Source organism: Megascapheus bottae, chromosome 25 (genome assembly GCF_031878675.1).
Source record: "Megascapheus bottae isolate mThoBot1 chromosome 25, mThoBot2.hap1, whole genome shotgun sequence".
In the NCBI taxonomy this organism is placed as follows: domain Eukaryota; kingdom Metazoa; phylum Chordata; class Mammalia; order Rodentia; family Geomyidae; genus Megascapheus; species Megascapheus bottae.
The window spans coordinates 8195915-8213437 of NC_143533.1; the positions used below are offsets into that span (position 1 = coordinate 8195915).

General features: G+C 42.7%; 2 protein-coding genes and 1 non-coding gene across 6 annotated transcripts in view; 2 read left to right on the plus strand and 1 right to left on the minus strand.

Moving 5' to 3' along the window:
- Positions 1-1053: 1053 nt before the first annotated feature.
- Positions 1054-14491, plus strand: Tipin (TIMELESS interacting protein). Its single transcript, XM_090357735.1, has 7 exons — positions 1054-1187; positions 2126-2198; positions 3373-3448; positions 7092-7214; positions 7665-7728; positions 11089-11295; positions 13959-14491. The coding sequence occupies exons 1-7, from the start codon at positions 1058-1060 to the stop codon at positions 14141-14143; spliced, it is 858 nt and encodes a 285-aa protein (XP_090213861.1). The 5' UTR covers positions 1054-1057; the 3' UTR covers positions 14144-14491.
- On the plus strand, positions 8833-8964 carry LOC150046329 (small Cajal body-specific RNA 14). Its single transcript, XR_016532660.1, has one exon.
- Positions 14492-16673: 2182 nt separating the features above from the next.
- The window catches only part of Dis3l (DIS3 like exosome 3'-5' exoribonuclease), a 30906-nt gene continuing 30056 nt past the window's right edge, over positions 16674-17523 (minus strand). For 2 of the 4 annotated variants that reach the window (XM_090358148.1, XM_090358150.1), the window contains exons 16-17: positions 17098-17272; positions 16674-17016 (exon numbers count right to left, since the gene is read on the minus strand). In XM_090358148.1, the coding sequence (XP_090214274.1) occupies positions 16708-17016; positions 17098-17272 (484 nt within the window). In that variant the 3' untranslated portion in view covers positions 16674-16707. Of the gene's footprint in view, positions 17017-17097; positions 17273-17523 lie in introns of those variants that run through there. The other 2 variants (XM_090358149.1, XM_090358152.1) reach the window with 2 other exon arrangements.

Sequence of the window (17523 nt, forward strand, 5' to 3'; positions counted from 1 at the left end):
TGAAATTATTACAATAGGGAAAAGAAGGTTCAAATAAGAAATTGAAATGGACAGGATATATGGAGTGAGAGAAAAGGAAATATTAAAGTGACCTTTTTTTTTTTTTTTTTTTTTTTTTTTTTTTTTTTTGCCAGTCCTGGGCTTGAGCTCAGGGCCTGAGCACTGTCCTTGGACTTTCTCAAGGCTAGAGCTCTACCACTTGAGCCTCAGCACCACTTCTGGCTTTTTTCTATGTATGTGGTACCAAGGAATCAAACCCGGGTCTTCATGCATGCTAGGCAAGCACTTTAACCACTAGGCCAAACTCCCGACCCTAAAGTGACTTTTTTTTGACCTGCATAGCTAGATGTTCTTTACAGAAGGTGAGTTTGGTACGTTATTAATGAGTGTCTGAGCCATTGGAGAACTAGAAAATGTGCAGTAGAAATATAGAGCTCTGTTGGGGTGAAGTTAAAAATTAGTTAAGTAGCCAGGTGCCCTCACCTGTAATGGTAGTTACTTGGGGCTGAGATCTGAGGATTGTGGCTTGAAGTCAGTCCAGGCAGGAAAGTCCAAGAAGATTCTTATCTCCAATTAATTACAGAAAAAGCTGGAAGTAGTACTGTGGCTCAAGTAGTAAACTGCTAACCTTGAGCAAAAGGAGCTCAGAGACAGCACCTAAGCCCAGAATTCAAGCCCCAGGCCCAGCCAAAAATAATAAAAAAAATTAATTTATCTCTAGTGGCTTGTGCGTGTAATCCCAGTTATTCAGGAGGCAGAATTTGGGAAGATCATAAAAATCAAATGAATCCTTTTATGATGGGGGGACACTCAGTAATTGATGTAAAATGATTTGTTCAAAATCACGTTGTTTAATGGCCAGGTCCACATTACAATTAAATTTGACTTTCAGCCTAGTCCCTTTCATCTATAATTACTCTTCTCTACTTTTTATGATCTGTGTTTTATGTGATTGAAACATGAATTTTTGTTGCAGATGGAACATGACTGTAATAGGAGGGCTATTTTGCATCAATAAATATAATTGTACTTTTTTTAATTCTCTCTAGAGGAAAAGATGCTAGAACCACAAGAAATTGACTTTGTGGATCTTCCAGACTATGAGCGTGTAGAAGATGAAACTTTTGCTCCTTTCCCACCTCCAGCCTCTCCAGAGAGAGATGGTGTAGAAGCTGAGCCTGATGAAGGTTGGCATTGAGAGTTTCACAGACATGTCCCATGGTTCCGGATGTATATGTGTGTTGGTCCTGGGGTTTGAACTCAGGGCCTGGGCATTGTCCCTGAGCTCTTCAGCTCAAGGCTAATGCTCTACCACTTTGAGTCATAGCACTGCTTCTGGTTTTCTGGTGGTTAATTGGAGATTAAAAAAAAAAACATCTGAGGGGCCGGGAGTTTGGCCTAGTGGTTAAAGTGCTTGCCTAGCATGCATGAAGACCCGGGTTCGATTCCTCGGTACCACATACATAGAAAAAAGCCGGAAGTGGTGCTGAGGCTCAAGTGGTAGAGCTCTAGCCTTGAGAAAGTCCAAGGACAGTGCTCAGGCCCTGAGCTCAAGCCCAGGACTGGCAAAAAAAAAAAAAAAAAAAAAAAAAAAAACATCTGAGACTTTCCTACCCAGGCCATCTTTGAACTGCAATTCTCAGATCTCAGATTCCTGAGTGGATAAGATTATAGATGTAAGCCACCAGCACCAGTCCCATGGAGTATTTATTATTTGTTTATTATTTTGAGGTAATTTTGCAATGCAGCCCGGGCTGACTATATCTAGGACTCTCCTGCCTCATCCTCCTGAGTGCTGGGATTATAGATAGGTACCAGATTTAGTTATCTGTCAGCTTAGAAACAATACATGTTGGGGCCTGGAGTTTGGCCTAGTGGTAGAGTGCTTGCCTAGCATGCACAAAGACCCTGGTTCAACTCCTCGGTACCACATATATAGAAAAAAGCCAGAAGTAGTGCTGAGGCTCAAGTGGTAGAGCTCTAACCTCGAGAAAGTCCAAGGGCAGTGCTCAGGCCCTGAGCTAAGCCCAGGACAGGCAAAAAAAAAAAAAAAAAAAAAAAAAACAATACATGTTGTAAGTAAGGCTTAAATTATTTAATAGTAACTATTGGTCTGTTTCACTAGAGTCAGGGAGAAGAGTACCTGTTCCCCCAAAGAGAACAGTTAAAAGAAACCTACCCAAGTTGGATGCTCAGAGGTATGTACATGTGCTGCTTCTTCAACATTTATACTTTTTCTTTCCATCATTGCTTTCTTTTAATGTTAGAAGCCTTGGATTCCGATGACTTGGGGATCTGTTTAATTTTTTTTAGCAGTATGAGTTTCAACTGAGAGCTTCAGAGCTTTGTACTTGTTGAGCAGGCATTCTAGCACTTGACCCATATTTCTAGCCCTTTTTGTTGTGGTTCTTTTTGAAATATAATAATGTGTGTGTGTGTGTGTGTGTGTGTGTGTGTGTGTGTGTGTGTGTGTGTGTGTTAGCCTGGGTAAGGATCTTTCCATTTATACTTTCCTTCTTAGGAGAGATGACAGGCATGTATTACTATGCCCAACTTTAGGTGTTGAGATGGTTTCTGGTGCATTTTTTTTTTTTTTTTTTTTTTGCCAGTCCTGGGCTTGAGCTCAGGGCCTGAGCACTGTCCTTGGACTTTCTCAAGGCTAGAGCTCTACCACTTGAGCCTCAGCACCACTTCCAGCTTTTTTTTTTCCTATGTATATGGTACCAAGGAATCGAACCCGAGTCTTCGTGCATGCTAGGCAAGCACTTTAACCACTAGGCCAAACTCCCGGCCCACTTTTTTTTTTTTGGCTCAGGCTGGCCTCAAAATTCAGTCTTTTTGATCTCAGTCTCCTGAGTAGCTGGGATGACAATCACTGTACCACCATGCACATCTCATTGGTTGAGATGGGTTTTTTCCAAACTCCCTAACTTTCCTAATTCCTTTTTTGTTTTTAAGTTGGTCATGGGATTTGAACTTGCCCTGAGCTCTTCATCTCAGGGCTAGAGCTCTACTATTTGAGCCACAGCGCCACTTCTGGTTTTCTGGTGGTTCATTAGAGATAAGAGTCTCACTGACTTTCATGCCTGAGCTGGGCTTAAGCATTGTCCCTGAGCTCTTCGGCTCAAGGCTACCACTCTATCCCTTGAGCCACAGCCCCACTTCTGGTTTTCTAGTGGTTAATTGGAGATAAGAATCTCATAGACTTTAGTGCCTAGGCTGGCTTTGAATTGCGATTCTCAGATCTCAGCCTCCCGAGTAGCTAGGGTTACATGCTTGAGCCACAGTGTCCAGCAGTGTTTTATTTTCTTATGGTCTTGGTTTTGACATGACTAGAAAGCTTATAAGTTCAAAATATATGTTTATTTTCAGATTAATTTCAGAGAGAGGTCTTCCAGCATTAAGACATGTATTTGATAAAACAAAATTCAAAGGTAAAGGTCATGAGGTAAGAAATACCTGGTTTTTATTTTATTTACTTATGCATGTAGGGATGTATGTATACATAAGAGAATGTGAGCCTGCATTTTTCTTTATCCACAAAACTTTTTTTCTTTGCTTTTTTTTTTTTTTTTTGGTGCGTGTGCAAGTTCTGGGGCTTGAACTTAGAGGTTGGGCATTGTCCCTGAGCTTTCTTGGACCACTTGAGCCACAGCACCACTTCTAGCTTTTTCTATGTATGTGGTACTGAGGAATCAAACCCAGGGCTTCATGCATGCTAGGCAGGCACTGTATCACTAGGCCACACTCCCGGCCCTGACTGGATTTTTTTTTTTTGTCAGTTGTGGGGCCTGAAATCTGGGCCTACGCGCTTTCTCTGAGCACTTCAGCTGAAGGCTGGTGCTCTACCACTTGAACCATGAGTTCGTTTTTCTTTCTTTTTTGTTGTTGGTGGTCGTTGTAGGACTTGAACTCAGGGCCTGGATGTTATCCCTGAGTCTTTTAGTCAAGGCTAGCACTCTACCACTTGGAATCACAATGCCACTTCCAGTTTTCTGATGATTAATTGGAGATAGGAGTTTCATGGACTTTCCTCACAAGGCTGGCTTTGAACCATGATCTACAGATCTCAGCTTCCTATGTACCTAGGATTTCAGGTGTAAGCCACAACAAACCTGGCTTGTTGTTCTTGTTGAAATTTCTAGGTAGTACTTTGAATGTGTGAAGCTTTGATCATATTCATAATGAGCTATTATTAAAATAAGTAAACTTACATGCTGTTTCTTTAGTGGGCCAGTGTGTGTTCTTGAGAGTATAATCTATTCTAATTTTTTTTTCCTTGCCAGCCTGGGTATTGAACTCAGAGTTTGGGTATTGTCCCTACGCTTCTTTTGCCCAAGGCTAGGACTCCTACCACTGGAGCCACAGCACTACTGACTTTTTCTGTTTATTTGGTACTGAGGAATCGAACCCAGGGCCTCATGCATGCTAGGCAAGCACTTTACCACTAAGCCACCACATTCCTAGCCCTCTCATAATTTTGAGAGGGCTTTTTTTTCCCCCCCTTTACATGTATACTTTGAGATTCTCTGTATTTAATTTTTTTTTTTTCTTTTTTCTGGATCATTGGGCTTGAACTCTGGGCCTGGGCACTGTCCCTGATCTCTTCAGCTCTAGGCAACCACCCTACCTCTGGACCACAGCTCTACTTCCTGCTTTATAGTGGTTAATTGGAGATAAGAGTCTCATTCTCATGTTTTTTAAGCACTCAAGCTGGTTTTGAATCTAGATCCTCAGATTTTAGCCTCTTGATTATCTGGGATTACAGGCATGAGCCACCACTGCTCCTGGCTCTTTTTTTTTTTTGCCAGTCCTGATGCTCGAACTCAGGGCCTGGGCACTGTCCTTGGACATTTTTTATTTTATTTTATTTATTTATTTATTTATTTTTTTTGCCAGTCCTGGGCTTGAGCTCGGGGCCTGAGCACTGTCCTTGGACTTTCTCAAGGCTAGAGCTCTACCACTTGAGCCTCAGCACCATTTCTGGCTTTTTTCTATGTATGTGGTACCGAGGAATCGAACCCGGGTCTTCATGCATGCTAGGCAAGCACTTTAACCACTAGGCCAAACTCCCGGCCCTTGGACATTTTTTACTAAAGGCTAGCACTCTACCTTTGAGCCACAGCACCATATCTGGCCTTTTTTGTTTATGTTCTGAAGAATCAAACCCAGGGCTTTGTGCATGCTAGGCAAACACTCCACCACTAGGCTATGCTCTTGGCCCTGAATAACAAATTTAATTCCCAGTCTGGCTTTCAACCATTATCTTCCAGTATGTACTTCCCCAAGTAGCTAGAATTAGAGACTTGATTCATGTTATTTCTTTTTTTTTTTTTTGCCAGTCCTGGACCTTGAACTCAGGGCCTGGGTATTGATCTTGGACTTTCTCAAAGCTAGAACTCTACAACTTGTGCCACAACACCACTTCTGGCTCTTTTCTATGTTTATGGTACTGAGAAATCAAACCCAGGTCTTCGTGCATGCTAGGCAAGCAGTCTACCACTAGGCCAAACTCCCGGCCCTGTTGTGTTTTGTTTTAAATAGAATTCTGTATTATAAATGTGGTCTTTTCTACATAAGACTTAAGGAGCTGTCACAGTTAATTCCTGAAAGATAAACGACATTTTATTAAAGGTTATTTGGGGGTTTTCTGCTACAGTCAAAAATCTGGGAGGGGCTAGGAATGTGGCTTAGTGGTAGAGTGCTTACCTAGCAAGCATGAAGCCATGGGTTTTACCTCAGTACCACATACACAGAAAAATCGAGAAGTGTTGCTGTGGTTCAAGTAATAGAGTGCTAGCCTTGAACAAAAGAAATTCAGGGATACTACCTAAGTTCAAGCCCTAGGACTGCCCTCTCCCCCTGCCACCCCCCCCGCACCCCCCCACCAAAAAAAATGTGGATCAGGTGGCAGAGCTCCAGACTTGAATGGAAAAGCCAAGCATGAGTGAGAGACCCTGAGTTCAAGCTCTAGTAACAACACACACATAGTGGTTTAACTGTAAAGGAGTTTTTTGTTTGTTTGATCTGTGTGTAGCTTGAACTCAGGGCCTGCATGCTGGTTAATTGCATGCTGGTTAGTGGTTAATTGGGAATAAGAGTTTCATGGGAACTTTTCTGCCCAGCCTGGCTTTGAACTGCAATCCTAAGATCTCAGCCTCCTGAGTCTAGGATTATTGGTGTGAATCACAAGTGCATAGGTAGCTCAGTCCTAGCTTCTATGGCGGTTGAAATATGAGGATCACAGTTCAAAGTCAGCCTGAGCAGGAACTGTGATCCTCAGATCTCAGCATCATACATAGTTAGGATTACAGGGGTGAGCTTCTAGCACCTGGCTCCTAAGACTATTTTTGGGGGGTCAGTTGTAGGGCTTGAACTCTGGGCCTGGGCACTATCCCTGAGCTCTCTAGCTCAAGGCTACGGCTCTACCCCCCGGAGCCAGTGCCACTTCCCGTTTTCCTTGGTTGACTGGAGTCTCTCTGACTTTAGTGCCTGAGCTCGCTTTCAACTACAATCCTCAGATCTCAGCTTCCTGAGTTGCTAGTATAGGTGTGAACTACCAAGCCTGGCCTCCTAAGACTGGTTTTTTTTTTTTTTCCAGTCCTGGGCTTGAGCTCAGGGCCTGAGCACTGTCCTTGGACTTTCTCAAGGCTAGAGTTCTACCACTTGAGCCTCAGCACCACTTCTGGCTTTATTTCTATGTATGTGGTACCGAGGAATCGAACCTGGGTCTTCATGCATGCTAGGCAAGCACTTTAACCACTAGGCCAAACTCCCGGCCCCCCTCCTAAGACTCTTTATCTCCAGTTAATCAACAAAAATCCTGAAGTGGAGGTGTGGGTTAAGTGGTAGAGTGTAAGGCCCTGAGTGAGATCAAGCTCCAGAACAGGCAGAAAATAAAATCTGTGTCTTCCTATAATACCCAGAACTGTTAGTAAATACTTTTGTCTTGAAATTTCCTTCTAAAACTTTCTTACCCTTGCAAGTTTGACACAAGTGACTTTGGCATTGTTTTTAAATTCTGAAATCTGCTGACAGGGTCGGTTCTGAGGTTGAGTCCTCTGTTTAGCATTTTTATTTTTATGTGCCAGGCTGAAGACTTGAAGACACTAATCAGACACATGGAGCACTGGGCACATCGGCTATTCCCCAAGCTGCAATTTGAGGATTTTATTGACAGAGTGGAATACCTAGGAAATAAAAAGGAAGTTCAGGTAAGTGCTGTGATTATCAAGAATGTCATTCATTTATATTGCCAAGTAGCACGAGGGTACATTGACTTGAGGCTATATTGCTATGGGGTGGAGGGTGGGGGAGTCTTGGTTTAAAATAGGCCCTGGCAGAGAGGAAAATTAATAATTACTGAAGATGGGCCTGGAGTTTGGCCTAGTGGTAGAGTGCTTGCCTAGCATGTATGAAGACCCATGTTCGATACCTCGGTACCACATACATAAAATAAAAAGCTGAAAATGGTGCTGAGGCTCAAGTGGTAGAGCTCTAGCCTTGAGAAAGTCCAAGGACAGTGCTCAGGCCCTGAGTTCAAGCCCAGGACTGGCAAAAAAAAAAAAAAATTACTGAAGAACAACTCTAAAAACTAAGAAGTAAATGATCATTCCTATCCCTACATTGTTAATGAAAATATAGAAATATCCTTTTCTTTTCAGACCTGTTTAAAACGAATTCGACTTGATCTCCCTATTTTACATGATGATTTTGTTAGCAATAATGGTAAGTATGTAAGTTTACCTTTACGACAACTTGGCTTTTAGAAATGAATCTCAATGGGCCAGGGATTTGGCCTAATCGTAGAGTACTTGCCAAGCATGCATGAAAACCCAGATTTGATTCTTGGTCCTAGCCTTGAGGAAAGCCCAAGGACAGTGTTCAGGGCCCTCAGTTCAGTCCCCAGGACTGGCAAAAAAAAAAAAAAAAAAAAAAAGGAAAGGAAAGAAGGGAGGGAAAAGAAATGAATCTCATTGTGGTAGGTAGTATTATGAAACTGAGTGTTTGGTTTTTGTTGTTGATCGTGAGGGTTGAACTTAGCATGAGGGCATTTCCCTGAGCTTTTATGCTCAAGGCTAGTGCTCTACCATTTTGAGCCACAGCTCCATTTCTGGTTTTCTGGAAGTTAAATTGGAGATTAGAGCCCAGAGATTTTCCTGCCCAGGCTGGCTTAAACCCACGCTCCTCAGCCTCCTGTGTAGCTAGGATTACAGTTGTGAGGCACCAGCTCCTGGCCGATGGAAACGAGTTATTAGATTATGTTGTATATGTAATTCAAGTACAGTTAAGGGGAACAAATGCTTTGGTACGTCTAGAACATCATATTTGAAATTTGTTAAATTTAACCTCTAAGATAAGGGTTCCATATCATTAGGCATAATTATATATAATCTTTTTAAATATTTATTTTTGTACCAGTACTGGGGCTTGGGTACTGTTTTCTAGCTTATTGTTCAAAGCTAGCTTATTTTTGTTTGGAGCTACTACTCTGCTTCCTGCTTCCTACCGGTTAATTGGTGTCTCAGACTTTCCTGCTCAGACTGACTTGGAAAATTGGTCTTCAGATCTTAGTCTTCTGGGCAGCCAGGATTACAGGTTTAAACCACTGGGTCCTGGCTGTAAAATATATTTTAACTTCAGAACTTTTGACAACTGCTGACCCACTGATCTTCTATAGGACCTGTAAATACAAAAATACCTGTGAAGATACAGTTTTCACATGTATATATACCACTGACACAGTGGCTCTGTGACAGTGTCATTGGCTGAAGAAAATGTACATTTCACTCCAAGTGCAACACCTGGAAACAGAATGAGAGTGAGGTCTATGTGGCTGTTCTGATGCTGGTTGCATTTGTCAGTCGTTCAATGCAACTACAGACAGTCACATACATCAAATATGGTTCCTGCCGACAGTGTCTGTATAGTTATCAGATCTTCTGTGCGATGGCTCCATACATCTTTATTTTACTTTCGTAACTTTTAGTAGATACAAGGGGAAATATGGGTGTCTTGTAGAAACCTTCAAAGTCTTGTCTCTGAGTTGAGGGAGGGTGATTTAAATAATCTGGCATTTTATTTTTTTGGTATTCGCTGATGGCAAGTGATTTACAGTGCCAAACACCATTGCCTTGGCCACTGGTTAGAGTTGTTTAGTTAGTGCTTTTTGAGCTGCCTACTGTGTGTTAAAGGTTCATGGACAAAAGATGAATCAAAGCTAGGCACTGGTGGCTCATGTCTTAATCTTAGCTACTCACAATCCGAGGACTATGGTTCAAAGTCAGCTCAAGGGGGGGAGGGAAACGGGTACCAAGACATGTGAAAGGGTATCAATGTATGTGAATTAATGCACCTTCTATCTGGCAAATATCATGTAACCCTTTTACTAATTACAATAAAAAAAAATAAAGCAAAAAAAAAAATCAAAGTCAGTCAAGCACAAAAGTCCATGAGACTTACCTCCAACCAACATCAGTAGAGCTGTGGCTCAAGTGGTAAGAGTGCAAACCTTGAGCAGAAAAAATGCTTAAGATACAAGACTGTAGGCATTCACAAGCCAGTAAGGTGAAAGGAAGATCCTGTCTGTGGAGGAACACAGAGGCCTCAATGCCTATATGCTGCTCGTATAATTTTCTTTTTTCCAGCCCTCAGGCTTAAACTCAGTACTTGGGCACTTGTCCCTGAGCTTGTTTTGTTCAAGGGTAACATTCTACCACTTGAGCCACAGCACCACTTCCAGTTTTCTGGTGGTTAATTGGAGATGAGAGTCTCATGGACTTTAATGCCTGCACTGGCTTTGAACCACGATCCTCAGATCTCATCCTTCTGTCTAGGTAGGATTATAGACATTAGCCACTGGCTTCTGGCTATATGTGTGTATGCGAGAGAGGGAAGGGGGGAGAGGAGGGCGAGAGGGAAGGGGGGAGAGGAGGGCGAGAGGGAGAGAAAGAGAGAGCTATCAATTTTTTTTTTTTTTTGCCAATCCTGGGGCTTGAACTCAGGGCCTGCGCACTGTCCTTGAGCTTTCTCCAAGGCTAGTGCTTTACCACTGGAGCCACAGTACCACTTCTGGCTGTTTCTGTGTATGTGGTACTGAGGAATTAAACCCTGGTCTTCGTGCATGCTAGGCAAACACTCTTCGACGAGGCCAAACTCCTGGCCCTTAAATATCTTGATTTTATCCCACAAAGAAGTCCAGATCCAAATGGAAGTCAAACATTCTTAACCGTACTTAGTAATTTTTGCCATTCATGTTTTCATTTCTCTCTGTCTCTGTCTCTCTTTGATGGTGCTGGGATTGAACTTAGGGGCCGGCATGCCAGACAAGTGGAGTTCACAACCACATTTCATCTGGTCTGTTTTGCCGTTTCTGGGGTGGCGAAACTAAGGTTTGGACTCCAGGCTTGAGCTTGTAGGCAAGCTCTTTATCAGATACCCCCAGCCTTCATCTGTCTCTTCTCAGCCAGTTGTTTGTTTGTCACGCAAGTTAATCCGATAATACACTTTTATATTTTTACCAGGTATTTAATCCGGTTATTCTTCTGCTCATCACATTCCTTATTTCATTGAAAATACAAGCCTGGACCCTTACATTATCTTCCCTGTCTACGAAGTCTGCTTGTACAACCGTATCCCTTCTCTACTTCCATCTTCCTTTCCGCCCTCCTCAGCTACATCTTGCCCTCTGGCCCAAGCACAACCTAGTTCACGCACATTTTAAATGATACTTCCATCTGACTAAACATGCCTCTTTTTTTAAAAAATTTTGCCAGTCCTGGGGCTTGGATTCAGGGCCTAAGGACTGTTCTTAGGTTTTTCTTAAGGCTCGTGCTCTATCACTTGAGCCACAGTACCACTTCCAGCTTTTTCTGTATGTGATACTGAGGCATAGAACCCAGGGCTTCATACATGCTAGGCAAGCACTCTACCACTGGGCCTCACTCCTGGCCCTAAATATGCCTCTTTAATGTGATGGATAAAGACTTCTACTTATGTGAATCAAGTATGATTCTTTTGCTACTTAGGAAATTGCATAAGCTCTCTGTGACTCAGTGATACAGATGTGCTGTTTCTTTTCTACCGCAGAGGAAGTAGAGCAAAATAGTCATCTTGATGCACCGGTTGAGGAACCAGATCCCTTTCTGCCAAATTCATCTGAAAGTGAGAAGTCTGCTTTCCAGTCAAGTCAAAGTCTAACAGAAGAGCAGCAACAAAGAATTGAGAGAAATAAACAGCTGGCCTTGGAAAGGAGACAGGCGAAGCTGCTAAATAACAGTCAGACCCTGGAAAATGGTAAATTGTGTGCAGGTTTTATGAGTTGTGGTTAATATCTTGAGGGCATGTGGGGGATTTTAACTTCTTTTTTCTTCTCAAGTTAAAATCTCTAGAAGTAGACAAATGTGATCATAAGTTTGTGTTTAAGAGTTTGTGTGTGCTGTTTGGAATCCTCAAAGAATGTATTGTCTAAGATTTTTTTGTTGTTTTATTTTTGATAACTGAATACCTCTTAAGATTCTAAGTCTTTCTAAAACATTCTTTCCTGCCTCTGTGGAGCATGTGGTGTAATTTTAGAATTGTAATTATGAAAATTTATTGTTATGATCCCTCCATCACAAATATAATGTCAGCGTGGAGCTATTTGCAGTGACAAAAATAGGTACTAAAATGCTTTTTATTGCACTGTGGCACTTTTATTGTGAGCTGCACTTTGGGTGGTCCTTTGCTTATTTGTACCTTCTGACTTCTAAAACTGCCTTAAATTTGGCTGTTGCTGTGGTGGCACATGCTAGTAATTCCAGAATATGAGCCGTGAGGCTAGGGTGAATGAGAGCTTAATTAAGGCTTAGTTAGGCTGTGTGCAGTATGACCCTACCTTAAAAGATCAGGTGGAAAACAATTGCAAGTTTGATTTGAATGAAGAAAGACCTTTGTAATCCACATTTTTCTTTTGAAATGGGAACAAAAAAAAAGAATCATGGGAAGTAAATACCATGTTTTTTTGTTTTATTTTTTGGTGGGTCATGGGGCTTGAACTTGGCCTTGGGTGCTGTCCCTGAATTCTTCAGCTCAAGGCTACCCCTGGGTCTGGGTGTTGTCCTTGAACTTTTTAGCTCAGGGCTACCACCCTACCCTTTAGCCAAGTCCTGCTTCCTGTTTTCTAGAGGTTAATTGGAGATAAGAGTCCTTTTGTGCCGGGCTAGCTTTGAGCCTTGATCCTCACATCTCATCCTCCTGAGTAGCTAGGATGATAAGTGTGTTAACCACCTATTCCTAGTTCAAAATAAATTTAATATTTATCTTTACAAATGTATATCTTATTAGTACCTTGTGAAAAATAACATGGAGATACATCTTAGCAGCAGCATCTCTGCCATCTGGCAGTAGGTATTTAATGCTAACTTTGTATTTTATTTATTTTTTAATTGTTGGGATAATATATAGAGGGGTTATAATTACATTTGTCAGGTAGTAGGTGCATTACTTTTCAAACATTGATACTCTTCATGTTCTTTTTTTTTTTAACTAGTCCTGGGCTTGAATTCAGGGCCCGGACACTGCCCTTGGACACTTTTTGCTCAAGGCTAGGGCTCTGCCACTTGAGCCACAGCACTACTTCTGGCTTTTTCTGAGGATGTGATACGGAGGAATCGAACCCAGGTCTCTGTGTATGCTAGGCAAGCACACTACTACTAGTCCAAACTCCCGGCCCCCTTTTCATGTTTTTGTCCCTGTTTCCCTTCCCCCACCCCCTCTCACTTTGTATTTATAACCTGAAATTTGCCCAAATAAAAATAAGTACCTGGGAACCTTTATTCCCATTTCTTCTGAGGAAATAACCCCTTCCCCCTTCCTCCCCCCATCAGTTCTTTTTTTTTTTTATTGTGATTAATAGAAGGGTTACATTATATTCACCAGATAAAAGGTGCATAACTTCACAAACATTGATACTCTTTCTCATGACATGGTCCCATTCCCCCCACCCCTGCCTATCTTGATTTCCCCCTTCCCTATCCAATTTCAAATAACATATAAAATATATCAGATAACAAGGTGAAATATTGTAACAATATGAGATAACCAAGGGATGGCAAAAGAGATGAGCGATAACATAGTACATTGTTATTTTGTCCAAAACTGGGACTTGAACTAGACATCTTGACACTTCCATGCGCTGACATGTGACATGGAGCCATGCTTCTAATCCCTCCACTTCTATTTTATTCTGACATAATAAAATAAATAAATCTTTGCTAAAATTGATAATCTTAAATATCTTCATTATACTGCTTGGCTTCCTTTTTTTTTGCCAGTCCATGAGCATTCTCAAGGCTAATACTCTACCACTTGAAATACCACTTCTGGTTTTTTCTGTTATTGTGGTAATGGGGGAATCAAAAACCAAGGCTTTGAACCTGCAAGGCAAGCTTTCCACCACTAGGCCACACTCCTGACCTAATTACATTACTTGGCTGTAATGTGGTGGTGTAAGCCACCAGTGCCCAGCTTAAGTGCATATTTTTGAACTTTTTTCTAGTGGTTTTGATTTTCACTGAGAAGTTACATTTATTTGGCTGTGATTCAACAAAGAAGAGTTTAGTATTGTTAAAGGCCCTATGTTTGTTGAGTGTGGCTAACGTGATTTGAGGTAATTTCATGTCTAAGCTAGTTTAGGAACCTGAATTCAAATCTCTGTATTGGACCCTCTCCCCAAGTAAGACTCCTTACCTTTTTTTTTCTGGTGTGGGGCTTGAACCCAGGGCCTCATACATGCTAAGTATACATTCTACCACCGAACCACACACGATCCTTTGCATTTTAAGTGGGCTTTATACATATATCAAGAGGAGTTTATTTAGAATTAAGTAAGCATAATGAACAAGAAGATTTGATTTCTTTACCCCAGATTGGTATTCTGAGAGTGCTGATGAGTCACCATGTTGATTCTTCTCTTTTAGACACATTCATGGACCTGCCTGGGGCACAGGTGGTTGAAGAGCTTGAGCCCCTTGAGGAGCAAGAGGAGGAGCTCAGTAACTCCAACGAAGATGCTGTGCACAGTCCCTGTCTCACTTCCTCCAGTACCTTCCCTGAAGCAGAGCAGCCGAAAGCAGAAAACATCCACGGGGACCAGGACTCTTAGCACGGACAAGAGATAGCTTCATGCCTTCTCCAGAATGCTCCTGCAGTAAGCCTCCATGGAGGGAATCATGTAGTCCCTATCCTGTAAGTCTAAGGATGCTGTTCTTTTTCTAATTTGTGCAGTGAAACCTGCAGGTTCCTATTTAAAATCTTGTATTTATTTGTCCTTAATACCTGCTGCTTATTAACTTTAGTCCATTACCTTTAATGTTTTATACAGCTGTGAGGTTATAAAATGGTTAATAGCGAATGAGCAGCTTCCTCTAGTGTGCATTCAGTCTCTTGTTTTCACTCCACTGAGCACTGTTTTTAGATGTAAATATGTAGATTTACTACCATCTTTGTAAAAAGTTAATTTTACAAACTGTCTCCAGAGGCTTTATGAAAGTGTCTCATCACATGTCACGCTTTTGGTAAGCTGTTCTGGGTTTTGTCTGTGTTTTGAAGCCACTTTAACATATTAAAAGTTGAGGCCAAGAGTGGCCTAGTGTTTACCTAGCACACATGAAGACCGGGGTTCTATTCCTCGGTACCACATACGTAGGAAAAAAAAGGCAGAAGTGGTGCTGTGACTCCAGTGGTGGAGTGTTAGCCTTGAGAAACCCTAAGGACAGTGCTTAGGCCCTGAGTTCAAGCCCCAGGACTGGCAAAAAAAAAAAAAAAAAAGTTGGGTGTTGCTGGCTGTCATAGGTCAGGGGAACTCCCAGGGCTCCTCAGCATCTTCCCGAGGGGGGCATCCGGAGAGGCTCACAAAGACCTCCCCGAGGTGGCACAGACCCCAGGGGCTGGGAAGAAAAGGGACCAGGTGATATAGAAGATTTGGGAATGGGGGCAGTTGGCCCAGGTAAGAAAAGCTAGTTAGAGTTCTTGTGCTTGCTCAGCTTGCAGGAAGGGTACAGGGACACAGGAGAAACCCTCCTGTTGACAGCTTTCAAGGTTGGCTCCAGGCAGACAAGGGACGGCTTCCCAGCTAGGGTTTTTTTTTTTTTTTTGCCAGTCCTGTGCTTGGGCTCAGGGCCTGAGCACTGTCCCTGGATTTTCTCAAGGCTAGGGCTCTACCACTTGAGCCACAGCACAACTTCTGGCTTTTTGCTATGTATGTGGTACCAAGGAATCGAACCTGAGTCTTTGTGCATGCTAAGCAAGCACTCTACCACTAGGCCAAACTCCCGGCCCCCCAGCTAGTTTTTAACAGAGGAAACGGGAAAGTCATCTTCATGACAGACTTAATATACGCCCACTCAAAGGAAAGCTCATGGCCTCTTCCCTCAGCATGAGGGTGGAGTACAGGCACAAAGCTGCCACAGGCCAGAATCTAGTGCTCACTTTCTTTCCTGACTTTGAGTAGGAGTGATTAAGAAGCCAAGCAGTTGGGTGCAGAACACACCGGTTGAGGGTTTGTTGGGAGCTGTAATGGAGATTGTGCCAGGGTGGGGGTGGGGGTGGGGGTGGGGAGGAGGTTGTGTCCACAAGATGTGGCTTCTTGTTGCCAGCCAGCTATCAGCTAGAAGGTAGAGTTCACACTCTAGATGCCACGAATACCTAGAGCAACCGATTCTCAGGAGGGCCTGGCCTGTTCACGTCCCTAGCTGCATAGTTCATGAGCTAGACTAGAGGACTGGAAGAGGAGTTTTTTTTCCCACTGCTGGGTTCGTTGGCAAAAAGAAAAATTCCAACACAGGTTTGGCCAATGTACTTTATCCTCTGTGATGGGTAGTTAACACAAGATCTGACCTGTGAGCTTAGGTCAAATAGGAAACATGAGTTTTGAAGTGGGCAGTAGTCATCTGAAAGACAGTACAGGGGTCTAAACTGGAATGATGATCCCCAATTTATTTTTATTTTTTTCGTTTTTGGAATGTGGTCATGGGACTTGAACTCAGGGCCTGAGTGCTATCCCTGAGCTTTTGCACTCAAGGCTAACGCAATACCACTTTAAGTTACAGTTTCACTTCCAGTTTTCTGGTGGTTAATTGGAGTTAAGGGTCTCATAGACTTTTCTGTTGGAACTACCTTTGAACTTAGATCCTTGGTAGCTAGGATTACAGGTGTAGGTCACTGGCACCCAGTTGATGCTCAATTTTTTAGTTGTAAACAATAACATATAAATCAGGCACAGGTGGTATACGCCTGTAATCCTAGTTATTCAGAAGGATGAGATCTGAGGATTACAGTTCAATGCCAGCCTGAACAGGAAAGTCTGTGAGACTCTTGTCTCCAGTGAACCACTAGAAAACTGGAAGTGGCACTCAAAAGTGGTAGAGCACTAGCCTTGAGTGAAAGAGCTCAGGGTCGCAGGCCCTGGGCTTAAACCCCATGACCGACAACAAGAAAAAGATGGTGTGTATTAATGAAGCTACCAAACCTGCCTGTGCCAATCACCTCTTCATTCTTCATTGCTGAAGTCAGTGACCCGAGGCGTTGGTTTTTCTGGCAACCTCAAGTGTAGTGTGAGGGGATACGACACGTGTATGAAATAGCCTCCCAACTCTGACCAGCCACAGCACCAGGGGACACAAAGTGACACAAAGTCAGACCAAGCTCTTTTAATGAAGTTGAAGCATTTCAGATCCCATAATTGTTTGAAACATCCAGGAGTGCAAGGTCCCTTATCTCTTCCAGGAGTGTGTAGAGACTGCCCCCCTTGCTTTGGCAATATTCCTGATTCTCTTCCTCAATTACTTTGCCTTTGACCTCTTGGGCAAGCTGAGCTTCTTCCACCGATCTCGTCACCTCTTTTACTAGCTCACTCTTCAGCAAGAGAGAACTCTGGCGGCAAAGTTCTGCGCTCGACATCTTATATGGCTTGTTGCTGATTATTTCAAGCCTGATGGTATCTGAATGGCAGCGCAGGGCCTGTACAGAGATTCGTACCTATCAGAGAAAAATGTGTTACTGAATCATACTCTTTGTCCTTCATATTGAAAACCGTGCTTCACTGAGATACAGACTTACTGTTACATGGTCAAATAAATGGAAGGTAACCAAGTCTCCTTCTGTTGGGGTAGAGGTGATTTTGTTTTGACAACGTTGAAGGGATCCTGGTTTCCATTCGGCACGACTGTCTAGCCCACAGGAGATCACTAAACCATCTTTATTTTTCAGATAAGCTGCACCTTTAATCCCAAATCTGAATCATCAGAATAGAAGTCCAGAGTTAAGAATGCTGCATGTGTACACCTTGTATGCTAAGCCTGCTAATTTTTTCTTTTTGGCAGGGGTGGGGGGCTCTTTGGGGCTTGAACTCTGGTCCTGGGCACTGTCCCTGACCTCTGCAGCTCAGGCTAGTGCTCTACCACTTTGAGCCACAGAACCACTTCCGGTTTTGGGGTGGTTAGTTGGAAATAAGACTCTCATGGGCTTTTGTGCCCGAGCTGGCTT

Excerpts from the sequence above, each read along its gene's own strand:
- Tipin (XM_090357735.1), top strand. The coding sequence starts at position 1,058 with ATGCTAGAACCACAAGAAATTGACTTTGTGGATCTTCCAGACTATGAG. Across the intron at positions 7,215-7,664 it reads GAAATAAAAAGGAAGTTCAG|ACCTGTTTAAAACGAATTCG; the intron begins GTAAGTGCTGTG and ends TTTTCTTTTCAG. Across the intron at positions 11,296-13,958 it reads CAGTCAGACCCTGGAAAATG|ACACATTCATGGACCTGCCT; the intron begins GTAAATTGTGTG and ends CTTCTCTTTTAG.